General features: G+C 45.3%; 3 protein-coding genes and 1 long non-coding RNA gene across 8 annotated transcripts in view; 2 read left to right on the top strand and 2 right to left on the bottom strand.

The window, feature by feature from the left end:
* LOC141371216 (uncharacterized) overlaps positions 1 to 370 on the bottom strand; it is a 31,458-nt gene extending 31,088 nt beyond the window's left edge. For both annotated transcript variants that reach the window (XR_012375983.1, XR_012375984.1), the window contains exon 1: positions 235 to 370. This is a non-coding gene — a long non-coding RNA (uncharacterized lncRNA). The remainder of the gene's footprint in view (positions 1 to 234) is intronic.
* DPY19L3 (dpy-19 like C-mannosyltransferase 3) overlaps positions 1 to 22,401 on the top strand; it is a 234,423-nt gene that overhangs the window by 175,535 nt on the left and 36,487 nt on the right. The window lies entirely within an intron of this gene.
* Positions 509 to 6,606, top strand: PDCD5 (programmed cell death 5). 2 transcript variants are annotated; one of them, XM_025854304.2, is made up of 6 exons: positions 509 to 665; positions 1,538 to 1,575; positions 4,243 to 4,304; positions 5,085 to 5,176; positions 6,082 to 6,153; positions 6,467 to 6,606. In XM_025854304.2, the coding sequence occupies exons 1-6, from the start codon at positions 600 to 602 to the stop codon at positions 6,512 to 6,514; spliced, it is 378 nt and encodes a 125-aa protein (XP_025710089.1). In that variant the 5' UTR covers positions 509 to 599; the 3' UTR covers positions 6,515 to 6,606. The 2 variants fall into 2 exon arrangements, with proteins under 2 accessions (XP_025710089.1, XP_073741250.1); XM_073885149.1 differs by having other exon boundaries at positions 646 to 665; positions 4,251 to 4,304.
* The window catches only part of ANKRD27 (ankyrin repeat domain 27), a 48,059-nt gene continuing 34,544 nt past the window's right edge, over positions 8,887 to 22,401 (bottom strand). Inside the window, exons 22-29 of one of the 3 annotated variants that reach the window (XM_025854299.2) lie at positions 19,809 to 19,931; positions 15,661 to 15,858; positions 14,336 to 14,455; positions 13,861 to 14,022; positions 12,717 to 12,828; positions 11,500 to 11,578; positions 11,242 to 11,314; positions 8,887 to 10,235 (exon numbers count right to left, since the gene is read on the bottom strand). In XM_025854299.2, the coding sequence (XP_025710084.1) occupies positions 9,999 to 10,235; positions 11,242 to 11,314; positions 11,500 to 11,578; positions 12,717 to 12,828; positions 13,861 to 14,022; positions 14,336 to 14,455; positions 15,661 to 15,858; positions 19,809 to 19,931 (1,104 nt within the window). In that variant the 3' untranslated portion in view covers positions 8,887 to 9,998. The other 2 variants (XM_025854301.2, XM_025854302.2) reach the window with 2 other exon arrangements.

The following is a 22,401-nucleotide window of genomic DNA, read 5'->3' as shown; positions in this document are numbered from 1 at the left end:
CGGGTGACAGCGACTGTCTTCTTCCCGATCCCCTCCCCCAGCCCCCAACCCCTGACCCATTTTAAGTGTACAATTTAGTGTCTTTTTAGCAAATGGAAGAGTGGTGCAACTATCACCGCAATCCAGTTTTTGGACATTTCCCTAAGCCCACTTTGCCTTTCTGAATCCCTGCGTCCTCAACTGTAAATGGAGATAACACGAGGCTAGCACGGATCGGCCACTGGCAGATTTTACCTATTATTAAACTTGTTGATGACGGTCTGTTTTTACATTACTATCCTTTCCCTCTCGAGGTGCGACCCTAGCCCGCCGCGTCAGCGCGAGAACCGCGTCCAGTGGGGGCGAGGAGGTGGGACTGGAGTCGCGAAGGCTCGGCGCTGGTTCTGCCCAGGAGGCCCGCGCCGCCCCACCGCCTGCGATCGCGCAATCGGGCCTCTCCCGGCGCCCTGGCTGCGGCGGGCGGCGCAGCTCCGGGCTGGATTGGTGATGCCTGGGCGCTGCGCGCGCCTGCGTAGTGGGGATAGTCGTGCGCGCGCCGGGGCGCTGCGGGAGAGCCCTCGGAGCGTGGTTGTGGCTGCTCGTCCCCGGACTGCCGCACCATGGCGGAGGAGGAGCTGGAGGCTCTGAGGAAACAGAGGCTGGCCGAACTGCAGGCGAAACATGGGGTGAGTACGCCGGTCCCCGCCGGGCGCCGCGCTCGCCCGGGGTGAAGGGCGCGGCCCCGGGCGGAGGCTTGGGACGCAGCGGCTGGAGCTCGCCCCGCGGGCCCAGGACCCCGCCGCTGCCCCCGAGGCCGGCCTCGGCCCCTCCGGGCGGGTGGGCGCTGGGCCGCCAGGCCGACCGCGTGCGGTCCCCGGACGGTCCGGCGCTGGGCCTCTTCGGGTCGGCGTCGCTCCGGAGCGGAATGCTCAGCCCCTCAGCTGTCTCGGTCCCCTTAGCTTCGGGTCTAGCCAGCTCCGACTGCTTTCCAGCCGAATTGTTTCCTAGAATTCGGGTGTTCTGACCCAAGTAGTTGACGTTGTTTGAAGGTCTGCTGTGTGCCAGGTGCTGCGGGTACAGAGGGGAACATCCTCTCTGACGGAGTTGATGGTCCCGGGGAGGAGCCACACAACCACGAATCCCGTAGATAAAGTGCTCAAGTTAATGACTTCGCTGTGCGGGGAGGGGACCACCGTGGTAGGGCTGGAGCGGGACGGTCTCCCGGGAAGCGGCGAGTGAATCATCGTCCCCAATAACGAAGCAAATTTTACTATCCAGAAATATTTCTTACACTACGGTTTCGTAGTATGGGGACTCCCCTCCTTCATGGTTGCTTGTGTTTAAAACATTCTGCTAGATTGTGATTTTAGAAGCTTATCGAAACCTTGCAGTAAGTTGGAACTATCCCACTGATTTTTGTGAGGCCCAGCTTTTAATCATTTGGTAATAATTTGATCTCTACCACTGCAGGAGCCTTAAGTATCAGAAACAAGAAAGTGGCTCCTACTTTTTTATGTGAAATTACTCTACTAAAAAGACACGATTTTTTTTTTTCCAGGATCCTGGCGATGCAGCACAACAGGAAGCAAAACACAGGTATGGGCTGGAGCTCTGAACTTTTTGAAGGGGGGGTTTCACCGAATTGTTTTTTTAGTTTAGTTATTTTAATAGGCGTGTAAATTTAAAGTTTTTCCTAGCGTAGAGATTTTTCCGTAAGTAATCAGAGTAGTTTCGTTATTAATTTGTTAATTGAAGAAACGTGTGTAGAACTCCACATGTATTATAATTGGTTGATGTTTGCTTGTCTGCTAAACTGTGATTACCTTAAAATGAGCCTCATAATAGGACTACCTCATAGGGATTTTGTGAGGATTACATGGGAACAGTGCCTCACATTTACTGTTCTTACTGCTATTTTATTCCCAGCACATGGCAGGGCACCTCATACATTGCAGGTTTATTGAATGAAGACCTAGTTATCTCACCATGCTACCTTTTCTTCTTTCTAATTGTGATTTTTAAAAATAAGACATAAAATTTACATAATTTTTAAGTGTGAAGTTTATATTCTCATTGTTATGTAACAAATCTTTAGAACTTTTCCATCTTGCAAAACAAACTATACTTACTGAACAACAACACATTTTCCCTCCACATCATGCTGCCATTTAATTCATTCATTCGGCAAATATATATATATATTTTTTAAGATGTATTTATTAAGGGGGCGCCTGGGTGGCTCAGTCGTTAAGCGTCTGCCTCCGGCTCAGGTTATGATCCCAGGGTCCTGGGATCGAGCCACACATCGGGCTCCCTGCTCAGCGGGAAGCCTGCTTCTCCCTTTCCCACTCTGCCTGCTTGTGTTCCCTCTCTTGCTGTCTCTTTCTGTCAAATAAATAAAATCTTAAAAAAAAAAAATGTATTTATTTTAGAGAGAGTGCACATGTGAGTGAGGGGAGAGGCAGAGGGGGGAGAATCCCAGGCATACTCCCCGGTGAACTTAGAGCCCCACTTGGGCTCCAGATATCATGACCCTGAGATTATGACCTGAGCCAAAATCATGAGTTGGATGTTCAGCCAACTGAGACACCAAGGTGCCACCATTCAGCAAATATTCATTGAGCACTAGGTCTGGGTCAGGCACTGTGTTGGATCTATAGAAACAGGCAGGGCAGAGAAGGTTCCGTCCTTACATGGCTTGTTAGTGGTAGAAGAAAGATGGTGCTAAGAAAAAAATAAAACTACTACATGAATTTCATTGATTCTAAGATGTACATTTTTTCACATTTTTAACATAGATTAGGTCTCATAAATGATCACTCTTGTCCTGGATTCTTCCAGAGAAGATTTATTTTTGCTTCTGCCATCACTTGGGTACATTTCTAACCTGAGATGTTTTAAAAATAAATTCTGTGCCTTAGATTCCACTTCCCCCCAAGCAGTGTAAGGCCTGCAAGAACTTGAAGTTCAAACTCTCAGGAACTTTTTTCCTCTTCCACTCAGGGCCAAGGCTGATTCATGCATCCTTCCTTGCTGTCCCTTTCTGTGTGGCCGGTTTATTTTTTGTTTACCTTGTACTGTGGATGTTACTCTTTGATGCCCCAGCTTTGAGTAGGGGTCTCCTTATTAGACTCATCTAGGGTGTTTTGTTGTTGTTGTTCTTAGAGGTATATAAAACTATGGTGCATCTTACAACCAATGGCATCTCAGATTCAGTGAAATATAGTAACGGTAGTTCACAGCAGGGTTGAAGTACTCAGGAGCCATAAGGAAATGGCCTGTGGAAGTGGGCTATAAGCTCCTCAGGTAGGGGTGGTTAGTAGGTACAGCCAGCCCCAGCTCCCCTTCTAATTCAGCCAGAGGATCTGCTTTTGTCTGTGTTGTGTATTAAGTTCCCTAAAGGACTTCATTGGGGGAAAATTTTTTTTTTGCTACTTAAAAGTTTGAAACCACTGTCCTGTGAACCTGAACTAGTTGCAAGGATAGTTGCAGTGTTATAATGTCACTCCCTCTGGTGACTCAAAGAGTGGAACTGAGAGTCTTGAAACATGGGGCTCAGGGGAGCCCAGGTGGCTCAGTTGGTTAAGCTTCCAGCTCTTGGTTTTGGCTCAGGTCATGATCTCATGGGTTGTGAGATCAAGTCCCGCGTCAGGCTCTACACTCAGCAAGGAGTCTGCTTGAAGATTTTCTGCCTCCTCCCCTGCCCCTCCCCCCACTTGGGTGCACAAGCTCGTGTGTGTGCGCTCTCGTGCTTTCTCTGAAATAAATCTTTAAAAAAAAAAAAAAGGAAAAGGAAAATGGGGCCTCGTTTTAGCTTGACCATGATTATCCGTGTCCCCATAAGATAGCCTCCCTAGGTCTCAGCTTCTTCATCTCCAAAAATACCAGACAGATTAATCGTTTGGCCCTTTAATTGCTTGGACTCTCACTACAAATTCCTAGAACCTCTCACACACTGCATACTTAATAAATGTTGGTAGTGGTGGTTAAACTAAAACTCTATCCTGAATTATGAAAATGTAAAGTTTTACCTTTCAACCTGGTAGGTTTACACCCACATAAAGTAAAGCCAGCTTCTGAGGGCAGAGGTAGCCTCTTCTACTTGACTATGGGTGCTGCCACTGCGCAGCGCCTGCTATAATGCAGTCCGTGCACACGGGAGGGCTCCATCTTGGGAAACCTATTGTGTGAGTTCCATTTTTGTATGTTCAGTAGGAATGCTGACAGCATAGTTCTAATTTTGCTGACCTGTTTTTGTTGTAGGGAAGCAGAAATGAGAAACAGTATCTTAGCCCAAGTCCTGGATCAGTCAGCCCGGGCCCGTTGTAAGCATCTTCAGTTTCCTTTAAGTTATTTCCATAACATTGACTTGAGTTAGTTGAATAGGGAAAGATACATGAAATCATTGCTAATTCTGGATTAAGTATTTAACCTAAACACAATACAGATAATATTGTAAGAAATGTGAAGTTTATAAACCTAAGGAAATGCATTTAAATAGTTATTAAAAATACCAGCTCAGTTCTCTCTTACCACGGGGATGATCTCCAAGTGCACATTAGGTAAGATTTACAGGAAACAACTTGTAAATCGAGTCAATCACAAAATGTGACTGGTAGTTGATGTGGGTGAAGGGGACTTGGTGGGGGGCTTATTGCCTCTGTTTTAGTGTATGTTCAGAATTCTTCATAATAAATACCAAAACAGTGTAGAAAAAAATAATTAAGCCAGTCGGAATGAACTAGTATCTTTCGTATTGTGACTTAAAGGCCAGCTTAGAAGCAGCCTTAGATGGAGCATCACAATTATATATGTGTAGTAGTAGAGAAATTGTGTTCGAGAGGGCAATCATTTAAAAAAAAAAAAAACATCAGGCTTAGAATCCCAGGATCCAAGTTTAATCTTGGCTCTCCCACTACCTGTGTGTGGCTTTGACTGAGGCATGGCTGAACTTCAATTTCCCCTTTTTAAGAGGGGTAATAGTACCATCTGCCCCACCTACCTACCTTGCTAGTTTCAAAATATGTCTGTGAAGTGCTTTGGAAATGTTAGCGCATAGTTTTATATATGTGCATTTAGTTTTGACTCCTTCTTTTTCTTTTTAGTAAGTAACTTAGCACTTGTAAAGCCCGAAAAAACTAAAGCAGTAGAGAATTACCTCATACAGATGGCAAGATATGGACAACTAAGTGGGAAGGTAAGCTTGGACTGCCTTGAGGCAGTTTTACCTATTCTTACCTAACTTTATCAAAAAAAATCTTCAAAAGGTCAATTTTCAGAAAGGTTATAGAAATTCTTGTTGACTGTTTCAGTGAGGCATTTTATAAAGGAGAGAATTGTAGTATCTGCCATAAATCCTAAAAGATAACTTAATTGCCTTTCCTAAAATTCTCTGATTTCCTTTACCGACGTTGCTATGGAACCTTGATGTGTTTGTGACCCAGTGACTCTTAGGGTCAGCATCTAATTGCTTCTACACTGGAAACAGGTTTGTAATGGTACCAATTAAAGACTACCAATGTCGGTAGAAGTTAAGCTTGTTCTGCAAATGAGGAGGTGCTGAAATTTCTGATTATGCTGCTGTAATGCCGTGATGAGTATATTCTGGTGAGCCCGACCTTCCTTCAAGATCCACATGAGCCCCACCTGCTCTGGAAACCACCTGCTGCCTTCACAGCCTGTGGGAATCAGTCCTGCCCTGAACCCCTTACCCTAAGCGCGCACGTGGAAGAGACAACGATTGGTGCGTCTTGTATTTAAGCTTCTCAAGGGCAGAGGCAATGTGTCTCTGTTCCTGACCCTTAACAGTGGTGTAGGTGGTTGTCATTGTTAGCTAGAGGTGATAGAGGTATTCTTACACAATGTTGACTTTGGATTTTCCTGAGAAAGCTAATTTTGATGGCTACTTTCCCCCCCTCCTCAAATGAGGCTAGCAGAGCAAAATTCTTTTGGAACTTAAGCCAACTTAGAACTTGCTGTCTTGCCTTTCCTACCCTCTTGACCTCCGTCCCCACATCCCAGAAAAATTAAAACCATTCAGTCTACTAAGGTACACACACTGTTTAAAAAAAAAAGTACTGTTTTTCTTTCTGGTTATCCTAGGTATCAGAACAAGGTTTAATAGAAATCCTTGAAAAAGTAAGCCAACAAACAGAAAAGAAAACCACAGTTAAAGTAAGTGTCCCCAAATGCTCATGGCAAAAGAAAAAGATTGCTATTTTAAGTGATAAATGTTAAATATACATCTACTGTAACAAAATGTTTCAGCCCATAGACATTTCCATTTTGTAAGAGGTGAACGTTTGGGGAGAAAGGTTGCACGTGCTGAGGGGTCTGTCGTTCCCCTCCCCCCATAGACCTAAAACACTAAGCTGTTTTAAAGACGTAGTGTCTTGCTCTAGTAGGTAGACCTTGTTCTTCTCAGAAAGTCTGAGTTATGCTTTATTAAACATGTTATGACCCTCATTTAATTTCCCCCTTCCCCTAGTTCAACAGAAGAAAAGTCATGGACTCTGATGAAGAGGACGATTATTGAAATTTAAGATGTTTAGAGACTGGAACTTAATGGAACAGTTCTAGGACAGATAATACTGGGTAGAAGTGAAGATCTGATTATTTACTTTGTTTATTGTCTATATGCCTTTTAAAAAAATAAACTTGTTATGCAAAATAAAACAATTTGGGCAAAGTTGTTTTTGTACCATAGCTGAATGAACAGAAGGTCTGCATTTTGAATTTTTTCTTTCCTACCAAAAGTTTTGAAACATGTAGCAGCATGAATACATCCTCTGTAACTGTGATGTTAGCGTTAGGTAGGATAATGGCCTTTGCAGAAATAGAAGCCAGCTTACTCTTCAGTAAGAAGAAAATAGCATCCAGTAACATCATGGTAGTTAAAACCCACGGATTAAGAGGGATCAACTTTAATATCTAATACTTAACGTCTAATATTTCCAAGACCTAGGTTCTGAAACCAGGTAAACTGTTCTTCCTGAAGGTAGTATTCACATTTACTATAAGAAAATTCATAGCTTTGGTTTCATTTATAATCTGCTTTTCAAAGGCATTGAGATCAAATGATCTGACAAATATCACCCCTACCCAAGACAGTCTGTAACTAGAGTGATACTTGAATTGCAGAAAATTACCACAGTAACTGGGAGATACTGGTAGTAATACTTCCAACAGTAATAAACATGTTGGTAAGAGAAGTGCCTTCTAATGACTAAAATCCAGCTGAGATAGTTTAGCAGTTAAACATTTTGGTAGAAATATTCTGAATTCTTCACTGATAAAGTGGCAGGTAACTTAAATGGTATGTCTTACGTTGTCTTCCCACTAGGTTTTGAAACTTGTGTGAGTAAATTGACATGGCAGGTGAGCTGTTTGGTGTAAACTTTAGAGATTCCAGCCCCAGGAGGAAGTCCATAACATTATATGAGGTGACTAGGATTAGTAGCAGGAGAGTAACAGGAAAAGTAGTTTACAATCCTAGTCTCTGCTTTAGCTAGCATACTGCTGATCTATGTTTAAACTGTGTATTTGAGAGGTTACTGTTTTTGAGGCTTGAAATTTGGAACTGCGGCCCAAAAAGTCAATGTTGGAGCATCTAGCATTCCCAAATAAACGAATGAGTAGAACTGTTCCATCATTTTTTTTTTTTTTAAGGAACAGAATTAGATAGTCATGTAAATTTCCCTCGGATTTTAAAAAAAATCCTTATTACAGGTGAACTTTGTTTCAGGTCTCATTTACATAAAAACGCTGGAGGGAGACTAGAGTATTCTTAGCAAGTTTTGTCACATGCGTCCTCCTACAGAATAACCACTGTCCCGATGGCAAATACCTATGTGAATGTGTTTAAACTGTCAAACCCCTGTCCTGTCCTCCAGAGACAGTTGAGGATAGAAAGTGGTTCCGTACACACGGATGAAAGTTCTGGAAGGTAGAAAGGGGGGTGGAGTATATTTTGGTCTAGGAAATGGAGAGTGGTTATTCTAATTTAATTGACAATACTTTGAATTCAAACCATTCTTAAGCAGAATAGAAATTTGGGCATTACCAATTTCTGAGTTGTCAAATCAAGTTTAGTTTTAAGTGGAAAAGTAAGTTTGTAGAAAAACAAGTGTTTTTAAAAATAATTGAGGTGGTCACTTTGGGTAGCTCACCCTGCTGATTACCAGAGTAGCTCAAGAAGGAGCTTCTCCCCTAAAACAGTCTCACTCAAGGTATTTGTATCTCCAGAAGAACACACCACACTGGAAACTGCCAGTTCACATGACCCCACCAAGCAGGCCTAGACCGCAGCTCTGATAGTGCAAGCAAATCAGCCCCCTTCTTTCTCTGAACCTGTTTCTTCATCTGGGACAATTTTACCAATCAGGGGAACTGTTAGAAATAAATATAGGGGTATACACGAAAATTTTCAAAATTATATTGCACCACCCCAAAAAATAGGTGATACTAAATGTGTATATTTGCAACTTGGCTGTGCTGATAAGTTTCTTAATTAGGGTGGGAGCAAACCACGACAACCTGCCAATAAGATGGTTTTGTTTCAAAACTGGGAGAAAAAAAATAGAACAAAGAAATTGCAGAGCAACAGTGCTTATTTTCTTTTTGGGCTAAGAAACTGTATTCCATTCATTTTTTATCTGATTTTTTTAAAAAACATTTTTGTGGGCCCTTGTACCTACTAGATTGTCAGGCCTAAGCAGGTGAATGGATAATGGTCTGCTCTGAATGATCCAGTTTACATATTTCAGTGACATCAGGAACTGAAAAATGTATATCCATCCAATGGGAGATCTTTCCATACACAGAGCACATGTTTATAGCAGACAGGCTGCGAAATACCTCTCTCTCCAGAACAAGACATTAACTAAAAAAGTGTACCATGACACGCTCAAGAATCATAAAGTTTACTGTTTCTTTCCCATCATTTGGCACATATCCAAGGCACATTAGAAAATTAGAAATCATAAATTACTTTGTAGAAAAATAATCAGCCCCTCCCTTCTATACATACACAAGTATTCCCAAGAACATGCACAAAACCATTTCTGTATTACAAAGTTACTTGAAAATGTACTCAGGACAAACCCATGTTTGCGGCTGTAGACCAATTAGTAACATAAAAAAATAAGAGTATAATCTATAGAAATTTATAAAAAGGAATAAATGGCAATAAATTCTAACTGAAAGTAACTCTCACCTGGTTTGTGCTGTAAGTTTTGAATCTGAATCAAAAGACTAAGAAAAGATGTGCCAAATCTCTCTTGTTCAGTAACCATCAGTCAGGTGTGACATCTAAGGGAGGTTTTTAACGGAAGGGGATGTGTCTCAAGAGACTGATACAGGTGCAGCGATCAAATACCTGTACTTGGTTGGAAGAAAAATTATACCCAACTTTTCCCACATACATAGTGTAGAATAGGTCCTAAATGTCCTTTTCATTAAAATGAACATCACAACGGCATGTAGGCATCTTTGGGTTCAAGTGCTGCTTTGCAAAGGAACATTTTCCAGTCCTCTTTTCCTCATTCACATGTGTCGCTTCTGCCTGGCCTCCATGGTACCATGAAACCTAAATTGCTTCTCTTCAGCTGATCCCAGATGGAGGAATTCTTTCGGCCTGCAGTTTGCTCGTTGTCCACATCACGGAGGTTAGCACCTTTCGTTAGGAGGAGGTCAGAATCTGGTCGTGAAACCTCGCACGGGAGCCAGGGAGCTCCTGCCGCTTCAGAAGAAACATACGCCTGCTCTTAAGAATCTGGACACTGCTGGAGTCGGTGTGCGCTCCTTTTCCAGCGCACGCACCAGCTTTGGAGAGAAAAGAGATGGTGATCGTTTTCTTGGTCGCATTCCTTCCCTCAGCCACAGAACAGCTTTCAGGACCTTTCTGCTTTTCTTGCAAATCCAACAGAAAGTACATTTCAGTTCTCAGCTGTGTTTCTGCTTGGCACCTCCCTGCCAAGGACTCACTTCTTGGCAGCCAATGTAACAACTGCTTATTGCCACTAAGACTGGGACGTGACATCAGCCTCTCGGGAAGTGGCTAGGTGGCCGGCAGTCCCTGGGTTCTGGGATACGACTGTGTCCTCGACCGTGTGTCTGCGCAGCATCCGCCTGTTTGCAGGAACACTTTGTTTTGGTCCAGGCCCCTCGGGCTGATTGCCGTGCCCTCTGTCAGCACTCTCAGATCTGCTCTGGTCTGGCAGGTGGTTCTGTTTCCCTGTGACTCTTTGCCTCCCTGGCTGAAGAAATGGTACAATTCAAGCAGTTCATTTGCACTGCACTTTAAACAAGAACCACACAAGAACAGCGCTCTTGGGTGCTGCTTGTCACCCCATGTGCTTGGTACTTTCTGGGCATTTCAGCTCTGACACCCCCGTGGGGACAGGATGATGTGTGTGTACTCCATGTGTCAGACACAACGTCAGTGCTTTACCTATTTGCACGTTTACTCTTTATAACTCTTAACAGGGATGTACTAATTGCTGTCCCCATTTACAACTGAGGACACAGGATCAGCAAATGGAAGCAACCTGCACGAAGTCCCACAGCTCACAAGGGAAAAGTGCTTGATGGAACCCAAGCAGATTTCAGAGTTTGTGGGTTTCCCATGCAGTAGCACGTCTGTTAGCAAAGTCACAAAAGGTTACATAGGAGATCGAAATGAGTCATGTTAACAAACATCACTCTGATTCTCTAAAACAAAGATTTAGAGCTTCTGCATCTTTGCTGTAAAGTCTGCTTCTCATCAACAGTCATGTAATGCAAGGAGCAATAGGAAAAGTCACGTTTCTGAGAAGAGTCACCTTATTAGGTGTGACAGAACATAAAGCAAGTGTCTCTTTATAACTGAGTAAGCAGTGCTGTAGGAAGATGGACACATGCAAAATTGTCCATATGAGCAACTCTAGACCACATCTGGAGAAGTTTTTTACCCATCTATATATACACTTGGTTTCCTCCTGACATCAGTGATTCCCACACTACCAGCAGCTGAGCTGTTTCACCAAGTACACGCACCATAAGCCCCAGAATCTCCATGCGTACCCCTATTTCCCATTTTCCCCTCACTCTCCTTTCTCAATAAATGAAGTCTGTACTCCTGGCTGTCCCACTAACGAACTCATCTTAATTGTTACAAATTCTTGCAAAGAAGGGAATCATGAAATGAGAAATGTGTTCACCGTAGAGTCGTTTTGGAAAAGCCAGGCTTTAAGAAATATGATAAGCCAGCATTGAATAACTCACCTCATGCAAAGAGTCTTCAGTAAAATTAGGGACACTGCTATCTCTTGCCAAAATCTCCCTTGAAGTCCTTCCCCTGAAACCGGAAACAAAGTGAAATCAGTCTGAAATAGTGGCGTGAAACACTCTGGTTGGCCACGAGGTGGCAGCATTTGGTGAGTGCAGATTTTCTCTAACCCGCTGAAGGGGCACATACCTGGCCGGAGTTGTAAGTAAAGGTGGGGTCAAAGGCACAGAAATCAACTCAAATTTTATACTCACTTAAACTGACCACCTGAGTGGACAAAGTAGAACTGTCTGGTGAAAGGTTCATCTGGTAGATCGTACATTTTTGAGTTCCCTGTAGATTAAAATAAAAGGATAAACATCTGAAAACTTCCAAAGTAGTTTAATTAGTTATAGCACAGATGCAACCTTTCGATTTTTTCTTTTTTTTTAATTTTATTTATTTATTTGAGAGAGAGAGAGAGAGAGAGAGCAGGAACACAAGCAGGGGGAGTGGGAGAGGGAGAAGCAGACTCCCCACTGAGCAGGGAGCCCGATCTGGGGCTCGATCCCAAGACCCTGAGATCATGACCTAAGCCGAAGGCAGTTGCTTAACCAACTGAGCCACCCAGGCACCCCTATCTTTCAATTTTCTTAGCTTAACAAAATTTAGAAAATTAAGCACTACTATCTGCTTAAAGAAACATATTAGTAGCTATTTATTACTGTGTGAACCCCCATGGCAAGGAAAGATACATCCTTATTAACACACGGATATTCTCCAGCTACAGGCAACTGTGGTGACACAGCCTCGGGATTACTGAGGTGGAAGTGGGTTTATTCACTTTATTCCAGAGGGGCGCCTGGTTGGCTCAGCCGGTGGTAGAGGGTGCGACTCTTGATCTTGGGCTTGTGAGTTTGAGACTCATGTTGGGTGTAGAGATTGATTAAAAAAAAAAAATCTTAAAGAGTAGAGCATGGACCCAATCTAGACTATTAACAACTAAAAAAAGAAAGAAAGAAAGAAAATACTTCAACCTATCCATGTTTAGCAACTACTATTCTAATTACCAACAATCTCTGTATACCTGCAAATAAAATAAGTAAATAAAAACGTTTAAAGTTAGCAGGAAACGCTGAGCCCCAGATGTCCAGGAAATGCTTAGAAAAAGGCCTGGGTCTGGGCCATGCGGCATGTAAGAATCTCCCAGAGGCTGCTCCTTCTCTCCAGCTGGTGGGGGACGCCTGAGCCGTCAAAGGTGAGGCTGAGTGGCCACCTTATTCCCTTAGGAAGCATCATCCCAATCAACCAGAAAACCAGTAGCAAAACAAGTTGATGAGCGAGGTTGTGACATTTCTTTGGTGCCCCTATCCCGCCCCCAGTCATGAGTATAATGACATTCCACATTCACAATTACATGAACACAAGCAACTACTCATGAATTTCCAAATATGCCCATATTGAGAATTACAGAGAGAATGTAAATTCTTACATTTTTTCCTGATCTTAACAGTAACGTACTCCTTGTGGTCTGTTTCGCCAACATCCTCTACTGAGGCCACACAGCTCGGTACTACCTGAAGTAATTCCATTATTTTTGAATTCTACAATTTGAAAGGAAAAGGTAACAATTAGTATTTTTAATTCTTAGCAGCTTATTGGCTGTTTTTGATCTGTCAGTATTGGTGCGGCTGGGCAGAGAAGCTAAGCAGCAGCTACAGATGAAGCTGATGCCATTGAGCCTCGTGGTGAGGAGCAGCCCTGCCGTTGGAGCCTGGCTCGGCCTCTACTAGGGAATCCAGGCCGGGTACTTAGCTGCCCTGTGCGATGGGGCTGATGAGAACGGGATCTCTTACTGCAGAGTTCTCATGGGGTTATCGATGGCCCAGCACATAGTAAGTACTCGATAAAAAACACTCATCATCTTTTGAGAAATTGCTCATGGAAGGTTTAAAATATTTCAATTCTGTCAGGAAATGTCACTGAAAACGTGATAAGCCTATGAGTATGTTGGGTTTATGGTGACTTTTACATGACACCAGTGTCACTTAACAGCCTACCAGCTGTCTGCCCAGAGTCAAAAACAAAAAGACTCAATGTGAAAATGGGGACAGTAGAGAGCTTGCTCCTCCCAGGAGAGGAAGCCTTCTCCTCACCAGTTCCCTGTGCAGGGAACAGCACGGGAAGGAGGGGTGACCTGGTCATCACAATTCCCCTTACAGGGAGAATAACTCCAGGAGACTTAGAATCACAACTGAACGCTCTCCGTTGTGCTAAGACCGCAGGTGCAGTCCCCATGCAGGGAGCGTGAGCCCAGAACACGGTCTCAGCTCGCTGCTTCCCTGGGGGCACCAGATGGCTCATCCCTGGGCCAGAACAAGGCGCCGACACCTGCAGCAGTCGGGGGAGCACCTCCACTCAGTCCTTTGAAAGCAAGCCCTGAAAGACTGACTCCTGGCTCCCCGAGCAGACCACCTCTGACCCGGGGACCAAGGACTGAATATTCGACCGCACCTGCAGACTCCCGGCACACCGACTTATCCCAGCGTCACGATTCAAAGGTTGGCTCCTGCTATTTCAGATGTGGTTTAACCACGGGGAAGCCAGAGTGAGCTGCAAGGGAGCTCCCCACTCACCTGTTCAGCACAGTCTACTGCGGTGCACTGTCTCTTGTTCAAGACCTGAACTGATGCCCCATGAAGCAGAAGCAGCTCCACCACGAAGACATGCTTTTCTATCACCGCCTCATGCAGTGCTGTGTTACCCTTATTGTTAGAGAGGTTAATGGAGGCCCCGTGCTAGAAGGAGAAACAGTGCAATCAAAAGGAATGCCAGAGGGGCGCCTCGGTGGCTCAATAAGTGTCCGACTCGTGATTTCAGCTCAGGTCATGATCTCAGCGTCGTGAGATCAAACCCTGCGCCGGGCCCTGCACTATGTGGAGCCTGCTTAAGATTCTCTCCTCTCTCTCCCTCTCCCTCTGTCCCTCCCCACCCCCGGCTCCCATACGCTGCTTCTCTTTCTCTCTCTTAAAAAAAAAGGGGGGGATGCCAGAAAATGAGGCACCCACGACTGACGAGTACCCGGCAGCTCCGGGGCTGGGGGGCCCTTACCTGTAACAGCAGTGCCGCGACTTCATGGTGGCCATTGGAACAGGCGTAAATGAGAGGTGTGTTTCCACTTATATCCTTTTTATTGGGTTTTGCATTAGAATCCAATAGACACCTCACCACCTAGCCCAGAGAAGACAAAATTCCAACCTTAATTAAATCTGTGGAAGAAATCCTCTAACTTGATATCCTTTTTACTCTTCTCTAAGTTTACTGGGAAGGCTCTTTGGATACATGTTTGACTCGGGAGAAAGCCGACCAACTCAAGCGGGGTGCAACAGACATTTGCTGAGGACCTCCTCCACCAGGCAATGTGCTAGGCACTATTTTCTTTTTCATTTCATCATTAGTCCAGCCCTATGTATGGAGCGCTGTAATTATCATTCCAGTTTTATAGACTGGGAAACTGACATTTGAAGTGCTATGTTAGGTGTTACGAGAGAGATGGAAGATCTGATTTGGTTCCTGTCTTTTATTTATTTTTTATTTTTGTTTTTTAAGTAAACTCTACACCTAACATGGGGCTTGGGAACTCACGACCCTGAGATCAAGAGTCACATGCTCTACTGACTGAGCCGGCCAGGCACCCCTGGTTCCTGTCTTTTAAAAGCTTACGGTACAGCTAGTAAGGGAAAAATTGTTTTAAATAGATAATTTTCAAAAAGAAATATAGGACTTTGAAAAACAAATCATTTCACAATTCTCTCTTGCACCTCCTCCTTAGGGCCATTCTCTATAAAGTACTTAAACTGGGGTGCCTGGGTTGTACAGTCAGCTAAGTATCTGCCTTCAGCTCAAGTCAGGTCATGGTCCTGGGATTGAGCCCCGCACTGGGCTCCCTGCTCAGTGGGGAGCCTGCTTCTCCCTCTGCCCCTCCCCCTGCCCCCTCTCTCTCTCAAATAAATAAAATCTTAAAAAAATAAATAAAGCCTTAAACTGTTTGACAAAGACCAAGGGCTGTGGGGATGAAAGGTGCCAAGTTGCAGGTAGAGCCCTCAATGACCAACACCCAAGCACCAGAGACAGCTCCTGCTGGGGTCAGAATCAGGAGGAGGCCTCTGTGCCACTGAGAGGTGCATGGCAGTGGAGTGGGGGGGCGGGGATGAGGTGGGGAAGGGGAGGGCCCACCCCCAGAAGCAACAGAGTTCTGCGTTCTGTTGCTGAGCAGTCTTGCCCCATGCAGCACAGAATCTCGGGGCTGGGAAGAAAGAAATGTGTCTGTCCTCTGGGCCCACCCCCAAACTTGCCTCTCTGCAGCATTCCCACCACGGACAGTTCTAACCAAGAGCAAGCACCCCATGCCCTCTGCCCAGGAGAAAGACCCATACCTGGAAGTGGCCCTTCTGGCAGGCCAGGTGGAGCGGGACAGCTTGGTTTACGTTTCTGGCACCCACACTGGCACCATGTTTCAAAAGGAGAGGGACAAGGTCCGCCCGCCCATGCAGAGCAGCAACATGCAATGGGGAGGAGCCGTCCTGGTTGGTCACATTCACACCAAGTCCACTGGCAGGAATCTTTGCCAGCTTCTAGTTAAATGCAGAAGATGGAGAGAGAAACATCATTAGTATTTAAGAAACTGGGCTGAAGGGGCACTGGGTGGCTCAGTCATTAAGCATCTGCCTTCAGCTCAGGTCATGATCCCAGGGTCCTGGGATCGAGCCCCACATCGGGCTCCCTGCTCAGCGGGAAGCCTGCTTCTCCCTCTCCCACTCCCCCTGCTTGTGTTCCCTCTCTCGCTGTCTCTCTCTCTGTCAAATAAATAAAATCTTTAAAAAAAAAAAGAAAAAAGACAAACTGGGCTGAAGGAATTGAAGCCATCTGTGTCGTCCCCCACCCCCAGCCTCTGTACAATTTGGGATCACAGTGGGATCCAGAATCAGGTTGCCCACAGGTGAATTCCTACAACTTTAGAAAGGTAAGATATACCAAAGGATTACTTCCATTTCCAAAAGAGCAAGCCCCCCGAAATGATGCCCTCTTTATGCCAAGGCGATTCAATGGGAAATAGGAAGTCTGTTCCACAAATGGCATCTGAACAATGGGATATCCACATATGGAAAAACGCACATCAACCCTCACCACACATAAAAATTAAAAATGCCTCACAGACCTACATGTAAGAGCTACAACTATAAACTTCTTGAAGCGAGTACACAAGAAATCCCTGCAACACTGTGATAAGCAAAGATTTCTTAGAGAAGACACAAAAAGCAAAAACCATAAAGGAACAGTATGATGAACTGGACTTAATGCAAATTTTAAGTGGTTATTCTTTGAAAGACACAAGAAAATGAAAAGGCAAGTCACGGAGCGGGAGAAAATGTTTGCACTACGTGGACCCGACAAGGGACGTGTACCAACCAGAATTTAAAAACAGCAACAGATTCTTACAACTCCATTAGACAATCCAACTTTTAAAAAAAAGATAGGCACAAGATTTGGAAAAACAAAAGACAAATGTTGATATCATGGAGACAGTCTGTATTGATTCGCAGTGGTTTTAAAATCAATCATGCCAGTAGAATAATCTATCAGTAATTAAAAGGACAAACAAAACATTTATAAACCATACAAATGAAAACAAACATTAAATTATGATATTGAATCCTACATTCTAATAATAAAATTGCTATGTCAGCATTCCAGGTGACTGCCCAAAGATGAAAACTTTGGTTATCTAGTTCACTTTTTGATGATTAAAAAGGTTTTCTCTTGGGAAAATTGCATGCTGCCTTAAAAGGGTAAATTTTGCTGCATGTAAACTGTACCTCAAAAAACAAAAAAAACAAACAGATGAAGTAGGGAGAAAAAAAAACAATGAAATACTGCACACTTACAGGAATGGCTAAAGTTGAATACTCACAAGGATGTGGGGCAACCAGAAAGAACTCTCACACACTAGTGGCAGGAATGGAAGATGGAAAATCACTCTGGAAAACTGGCAGTTTATCAAGTTACACACACACTTACTACATAATCCAGCAATTACACCCCGAGGTATTTACCCAAGTAAACATATATTTATACAAAGACTTGTTCACAAATGTTCACACTAGCTTTCTTCACAAAGCCCCAAATGGGAAACTACGCAAATGTCAACGGGTGATTCAATTGATTCTAGTATATTCAACAAAATACTATCCAGAAGTAAAAAGAAAGGAATCCACTGACCTGGTGTGGATCTCAAAACATTCTGCTGCATGAAGGAAGCCAGATTCAAAAGAGTGGGTCCTGTCTGGTTTCCACTCACATAAAATTCTAGAAAATGCCAACGAGTCTGTGATGACAGCAGACCCCGGGCGTTGCCTGGGACAGGGGAGGAAGCGGGGAAGCCCAAGAAAACCCTCAGAAGTAATGGAGTGTTCTGGAGCTGGACTGTGGTCATGGCTTCATGCGGAAACTCAAGGGATTGTACACAGTACATAGGACTTTACTGGGTGTAAATTGTACTTCAATAAAGGTTTTTTAAACAAACACTCTAAACACACCAGTGGGCTAGAAGAGGGTGGGGACAGGGGGTGGTTAGCTAAGTCACAGACATGAAGCAATCTTCATATAAATGTCTTTTTTAGGTCTTTTTGAGGAATTTCAAAATGAGAAAAAGGTTTTAAAAAAGCAGGGAACGTTAAGATTTTATTCAATAAATCTAGCAGTTATTTTAATGTGTACTCCGGTTTCTTGTTGTAACGAATGAACCGTGAGGTGGGGAAGAACAGAGTGCAGGCAAATGGCAAGAGCAGTGACAGCGAGACACAGGAGCTGCCTCTAGCCACACTCAGTCCCTGACTGGGCCTGAAGTACGGTCACTTCACTAGTACCCTTCGAAACATCATCTGCCTTTTTTAATCCCTATGCTTTTCATAGCAGTCTACACAGGGGAAATCATTCTTTGGGCTGTCCCCATCCAGCAGCATCGGGACAGAACAAGAGTTGCACATCCCCAACGTACACATGACCCTGGAGCGAGCTGAAAAGCTACACGTGAATGAAAGTTTTACTAATTTCAATGTTATTGGGTTGGAATAACCCATGGTGAAGCTTTTTAAAATAAGGCAGTATTATCTTGTAATACAAAGGACAACACCACTATGCCTGTTTTGCAGAGTCAAATTAATTTTCTCAGTATGGGACATACACATCGAGTTAGGTAGCTAGCACAAAAGTGCATACTCTATGCAAAATACCATTTATGATTTCTCAAAAGAAAATGATACTTAAGTATACACTTCAGAAAACATGGGCAGGATCTGTATGCTAAAAATCACAAAATGATAAACAAATCAAAGAAGGCCAAAATATTTGGAGAGATATACCATATTCATGAAGTCAACACAGTAAAGATGTCATTTCTCCCCAACTTGATCTACGGTTGTTAATGTAATTCCTACCAAAATCCTACTAAGATTTTTGGTAGACATAAACAAACCCATTCTAAAATATATACGGAAAGGCACAGGCGTAGACTAGCTAAAATGATCCTGGCAATGAAGAACAAGTTAGGAAGAATGGCTCTACCCAATACTAAAGCTTCCTATAGCTCCAGTAATTGAGACAGCATGGAACTGGTAGAAGGACAGACACACAGATCTGTTGAACGGAACGCAGAACCTGGAGAGAGACCCACACCGTATATTATCAATGGAGGTGGGACAGCAAGTCAATGGAGGAAGGATGGTCTTTCCAACAAGTGGTGTGGAACAGGTGGACATCCACAGGCAAAAAAAAAATGAACCTCAACCTCAATCTCAGAACTTGTGGGTTAGGGGGTGGCAGGGGGACAGATGGGTATGGGAAAGGGCAATGTGAGTAGTTCTTCCCATAGTGAGGGAGCCTGTGGGTACCTTCAATGTGGTGGTGGATGCACAAAGCTATGCGTGTGATCAAAGTGAACACACAGGCACACACATGCATATGCACATGTGAGCACCAGGAAAATCAAAGAAATGTGGATAAGATGTGTGAATTGTTTCTGGGTCAGCATCCTGGCTAGGATACCATCCTATGGCTTTGCAAGCTGTTACCACTGGGGGAGATTGGGGAAAGGGCACAGAGGATCCTCTGTATTTGGAGGGTGGATCCTCCCACAGAAGGTGGACCAACTTGAGCACAGACAGTGGGCAATGGATCTCGAATGCAGCTTCCTCAAGGAATTGGCAGCCATGTAGACAAACACCCTCAGCCATAAACTCTTGCCTTGTGACTCAGGGGCCCAGAGAGGAGCTGAAACACTGAGCACATGTGCATTCCTCTGCTCCCTGACCTGCCCATTCAGAAAGTCAGCCGCCCAAGGCAGATCCACACTAGTGTTAGTGTCTCTCCTCCCTGAGCTAAGTAACTAAACCTCACCACATCTCAGGGGATGCCAACTAGCACCCACTCAGTAACTGGTTGGCTGAGAAGCAGACAACTTTCCGGAAAAGAAGAATTTGCCTCCCCACCCCCACCCCCAGCTGCACCAATGGAAGCAAAGCCAAACCTTTTGAGCTGGAGCACATTTCGGGCACTGGCACAAGGGGTGACAAAATTCAACATCGCCTATGCTGACAGCATCCTCCAATTCATCCAGGTCCTCCTCCGTCCACTCCAGAAGGTAACGCACCTGGTGTTGGGCAGGAAGGATAAACAGGAACTTAAAACTCACCCTTAGCTCCTTTACAAGCTACAGTAACTCTCCCTCCTCCCCCCCTACACACACACACACACACACACACACACACACACACCCTGCTCCCAGATCAGGGCCTCCACTTCCTCAACCACCACAGTGATTTAGAAATGACTGGGTTCACCGTGCCCAAGCCCTTTCTCTGTCCTTTTACGGGTGATGCAGAGAACTTTAGCGCCATCTCTACAACTTGTGGTAGAGATTCATCTTTTTTTTTCTTACCTTTTTTCTTTTTTTTTTTTTTAAAGATTTTTATATATTTGTATGATAGAGAAATAGAGAGCTCAAGTAGGCAGAGCGGCAGGCAGCAGGAGAGGGAGAAGCAGACTCCCTGCTGAGCAGGAGCCCGATGCGGGGCTCGATCCCAGGACCCTGGGATCATGACCTGAGCCGAAGGCAGACGCTTAACTGACTAAGCCACCCAGACGCCCCTATCTTTTTTTTTCTTTTTTAAGATCTTTTTATTTTAGAGAGAGTGAGCACAAGCGGAGGGGCAGAGGGGGAGGGAGAAGGAATCTGAAAGACTCCGAGCTGAGTGCAGAGCCCAATGCGGGGCTCGATCCCAGGGCCCTGAGATCAGGACCTGAGCCAAAACCAAGAGTCAGATGCTTCACCAACTGCATCACCCAGGCAGAGTGGTGCTGCTTTCACTCCCCGGTCCTGGAGTGTGTCGCGAGCACCTCGGCTTGTATTATCTAATTGTATATTTTCAACGACTCATCCCTTCTAACCTGGGAGAAAACTCACTCTGAGAGGAAATACCTCGTCCAAGGCCCCACAACTAGGAAGTGGAGGTCAGAACCTTATATGCAGGCTCCCTGACGCCACGCCAGTGTCCTTTCCACGCACTAGCCACGCACTAGCCACACCTGAACGCATTGGAGACCACCAAAAAATCCAATTTAAAACTGGTCTCTAGGATATTAAATTTGAAAATTGGGAACAATATAAATACATTTCTAGGCCTGGTTCTGAGCACTGAGGAACTCAGCATGTGCATGAAGGGAGTGACAAGGGGTTCCAAGAAGACCGCCTTTGACCCCAAATGTCTCTCCTCCAGGTCCCTTCCACATCCGGACAGCAGATACCCCCGCCCAGGGTGGAAATGCCAAAGGCCTCCACCCAGGGGCCTCAGCTAACAGGCTAGTGGGACAGACAAGGGCAGGGAACAAGTACGGGGGGAGCAGAGGGGCAGGTCCTTGGGTGGGGTGTTGGAGGCTGCCACGTGTGTAGATCAGTTTGGGTGGTGACCCCTGGGCACCAGGCGGTCATGAATGGCCTCGGCCCCCTCACCCACCCCCAGAAGGAAGAGGAGTGTGTCACGACGCAGGGACAGTCAGAATCTCTTCTCTGCACACACTGTGCTGCTGGCTCACACCATGGCTCCAGGGTGCCTGGAGAAGTCCTACTCGCCTCCTCCAAAGAATGCTGGGTTCTCCTAGAGCCAGTCTCCTGAGAGGACAGGTACAGGTACAGACACCCATGTCCTGCCCATCCTCCCCCCGGAGGGACCATGTGTCAGTCTGGTGCACTGACAGCAGCCACTGCATAAAAGCGAATATAGTGGAAACTACAGTCAGATTCTAAACATCCCCGAGGTGGTTATGATCAGATCCCAGCAACTTCTGTGCACCACCTCAAGCTGGATCACCTGCGAAAGGCCCTCCTGAAACACACAACACCGCCAAGCTCTCTCAGATGATTTATTCAGAGCTCCTCATCTGGTAAGCACCCAAGTTACTCTTCCTTTTAAAGTAGAAGATGTAGCAAGTTCCTTCCAGGAAGCCAAAGGCAAGCCGGGGGAAACCGCCCGTGGGAATCTAAGGAAGGCTATCTCCATGCTCCAGTGACCTGATTAGGTGTTCCCTGGCATCTGCAGGGAGGGTTGGGACAGACACCTTCCCCCCAGCCAGGTCTTCTCCCCATGCCAACCCACAGCAGCGAGCACCACCTCATTGGGACACCCGGCCTGGGACTCCTTGGGAGTCCCAAGCCTCAGACCTCAGCCTCCTGCCCGGGCACCACAGCCGCCCACCACTTCCACGGGGCCACACCGGGGCTTCTGGGCTCTGGCCCCCCCAGCCACACTCCCCTGCCCCACCCTACTCCTCCTCTCCACCCTCCCTGCCTGCACATCCTGCTCCCAGCTAGTGGGCCAGGCTCGGAGCCCGCACTTTGTGCTCCTGCCCACGGCAGGGCTGGCCAACATTTCACCAGCCTCCCGGAACGTGAACCTCTAGTAGGCTCTCTGTGCCGCTTTATGACCACCTGCTCAGTACGTGAAAGGAAAACGCGAACACCTACATTACTGCGCAGTCATTAAATGCAGCCCTTCCATGTGAAAGTGAACAGAACATAGCTCCTGACTGAACCAACGACAAGAAAAAGGTTCAGCTCTTTTTAC

This window comes from Callorhinus ursinus, unplaced genomic scaffold (assembly GCF_003265705.2).
Source record: "Callorhinus ursinus isolate GAN/ISIS: 27379988/994484 unplaced genomic scaffold, GSC_fseal_2.0 scaffold61, whole genome shotgun sequence".
NCBI classification, from domain to species: domain Eukaryota; kingdom Metazoa; phylum Chordata; class Mammalia; order Carnivora; family Otariidae; genus Callorhinus; species Callorhinus ursinus.
The sequence above is the reverse complement of the archived record's forward strand: the minus strand, read 5'-3'. Positions and strand labels throughout refer to the sequence as shown.

Bases quoted from the DNA above. Each gene is read 5' to 3' on its own strand.
- PDCD5 (XM_025854304.2), top strand. From the start codon at position 600: ATGGCGGAGGAGGAGCTGGAGGCTCTGAGGAAACAGAGGCTGGCCGAA. The intron at 1,576-4,242 runs GTATGGGCTGGA...TTTTTGTTGTAG, and splicing joins CAACAGGAAGCAAAACACAG to GGAAGCAGAAATGAGAAACA. The intron at 6,154-6,466 runs GTAAGTGTCCCC...CCCTTCCCCTAG, and splicing joins AAAAGAAAACCACAGTTAAA to TTCAACAGAAGAAAAGTCAT.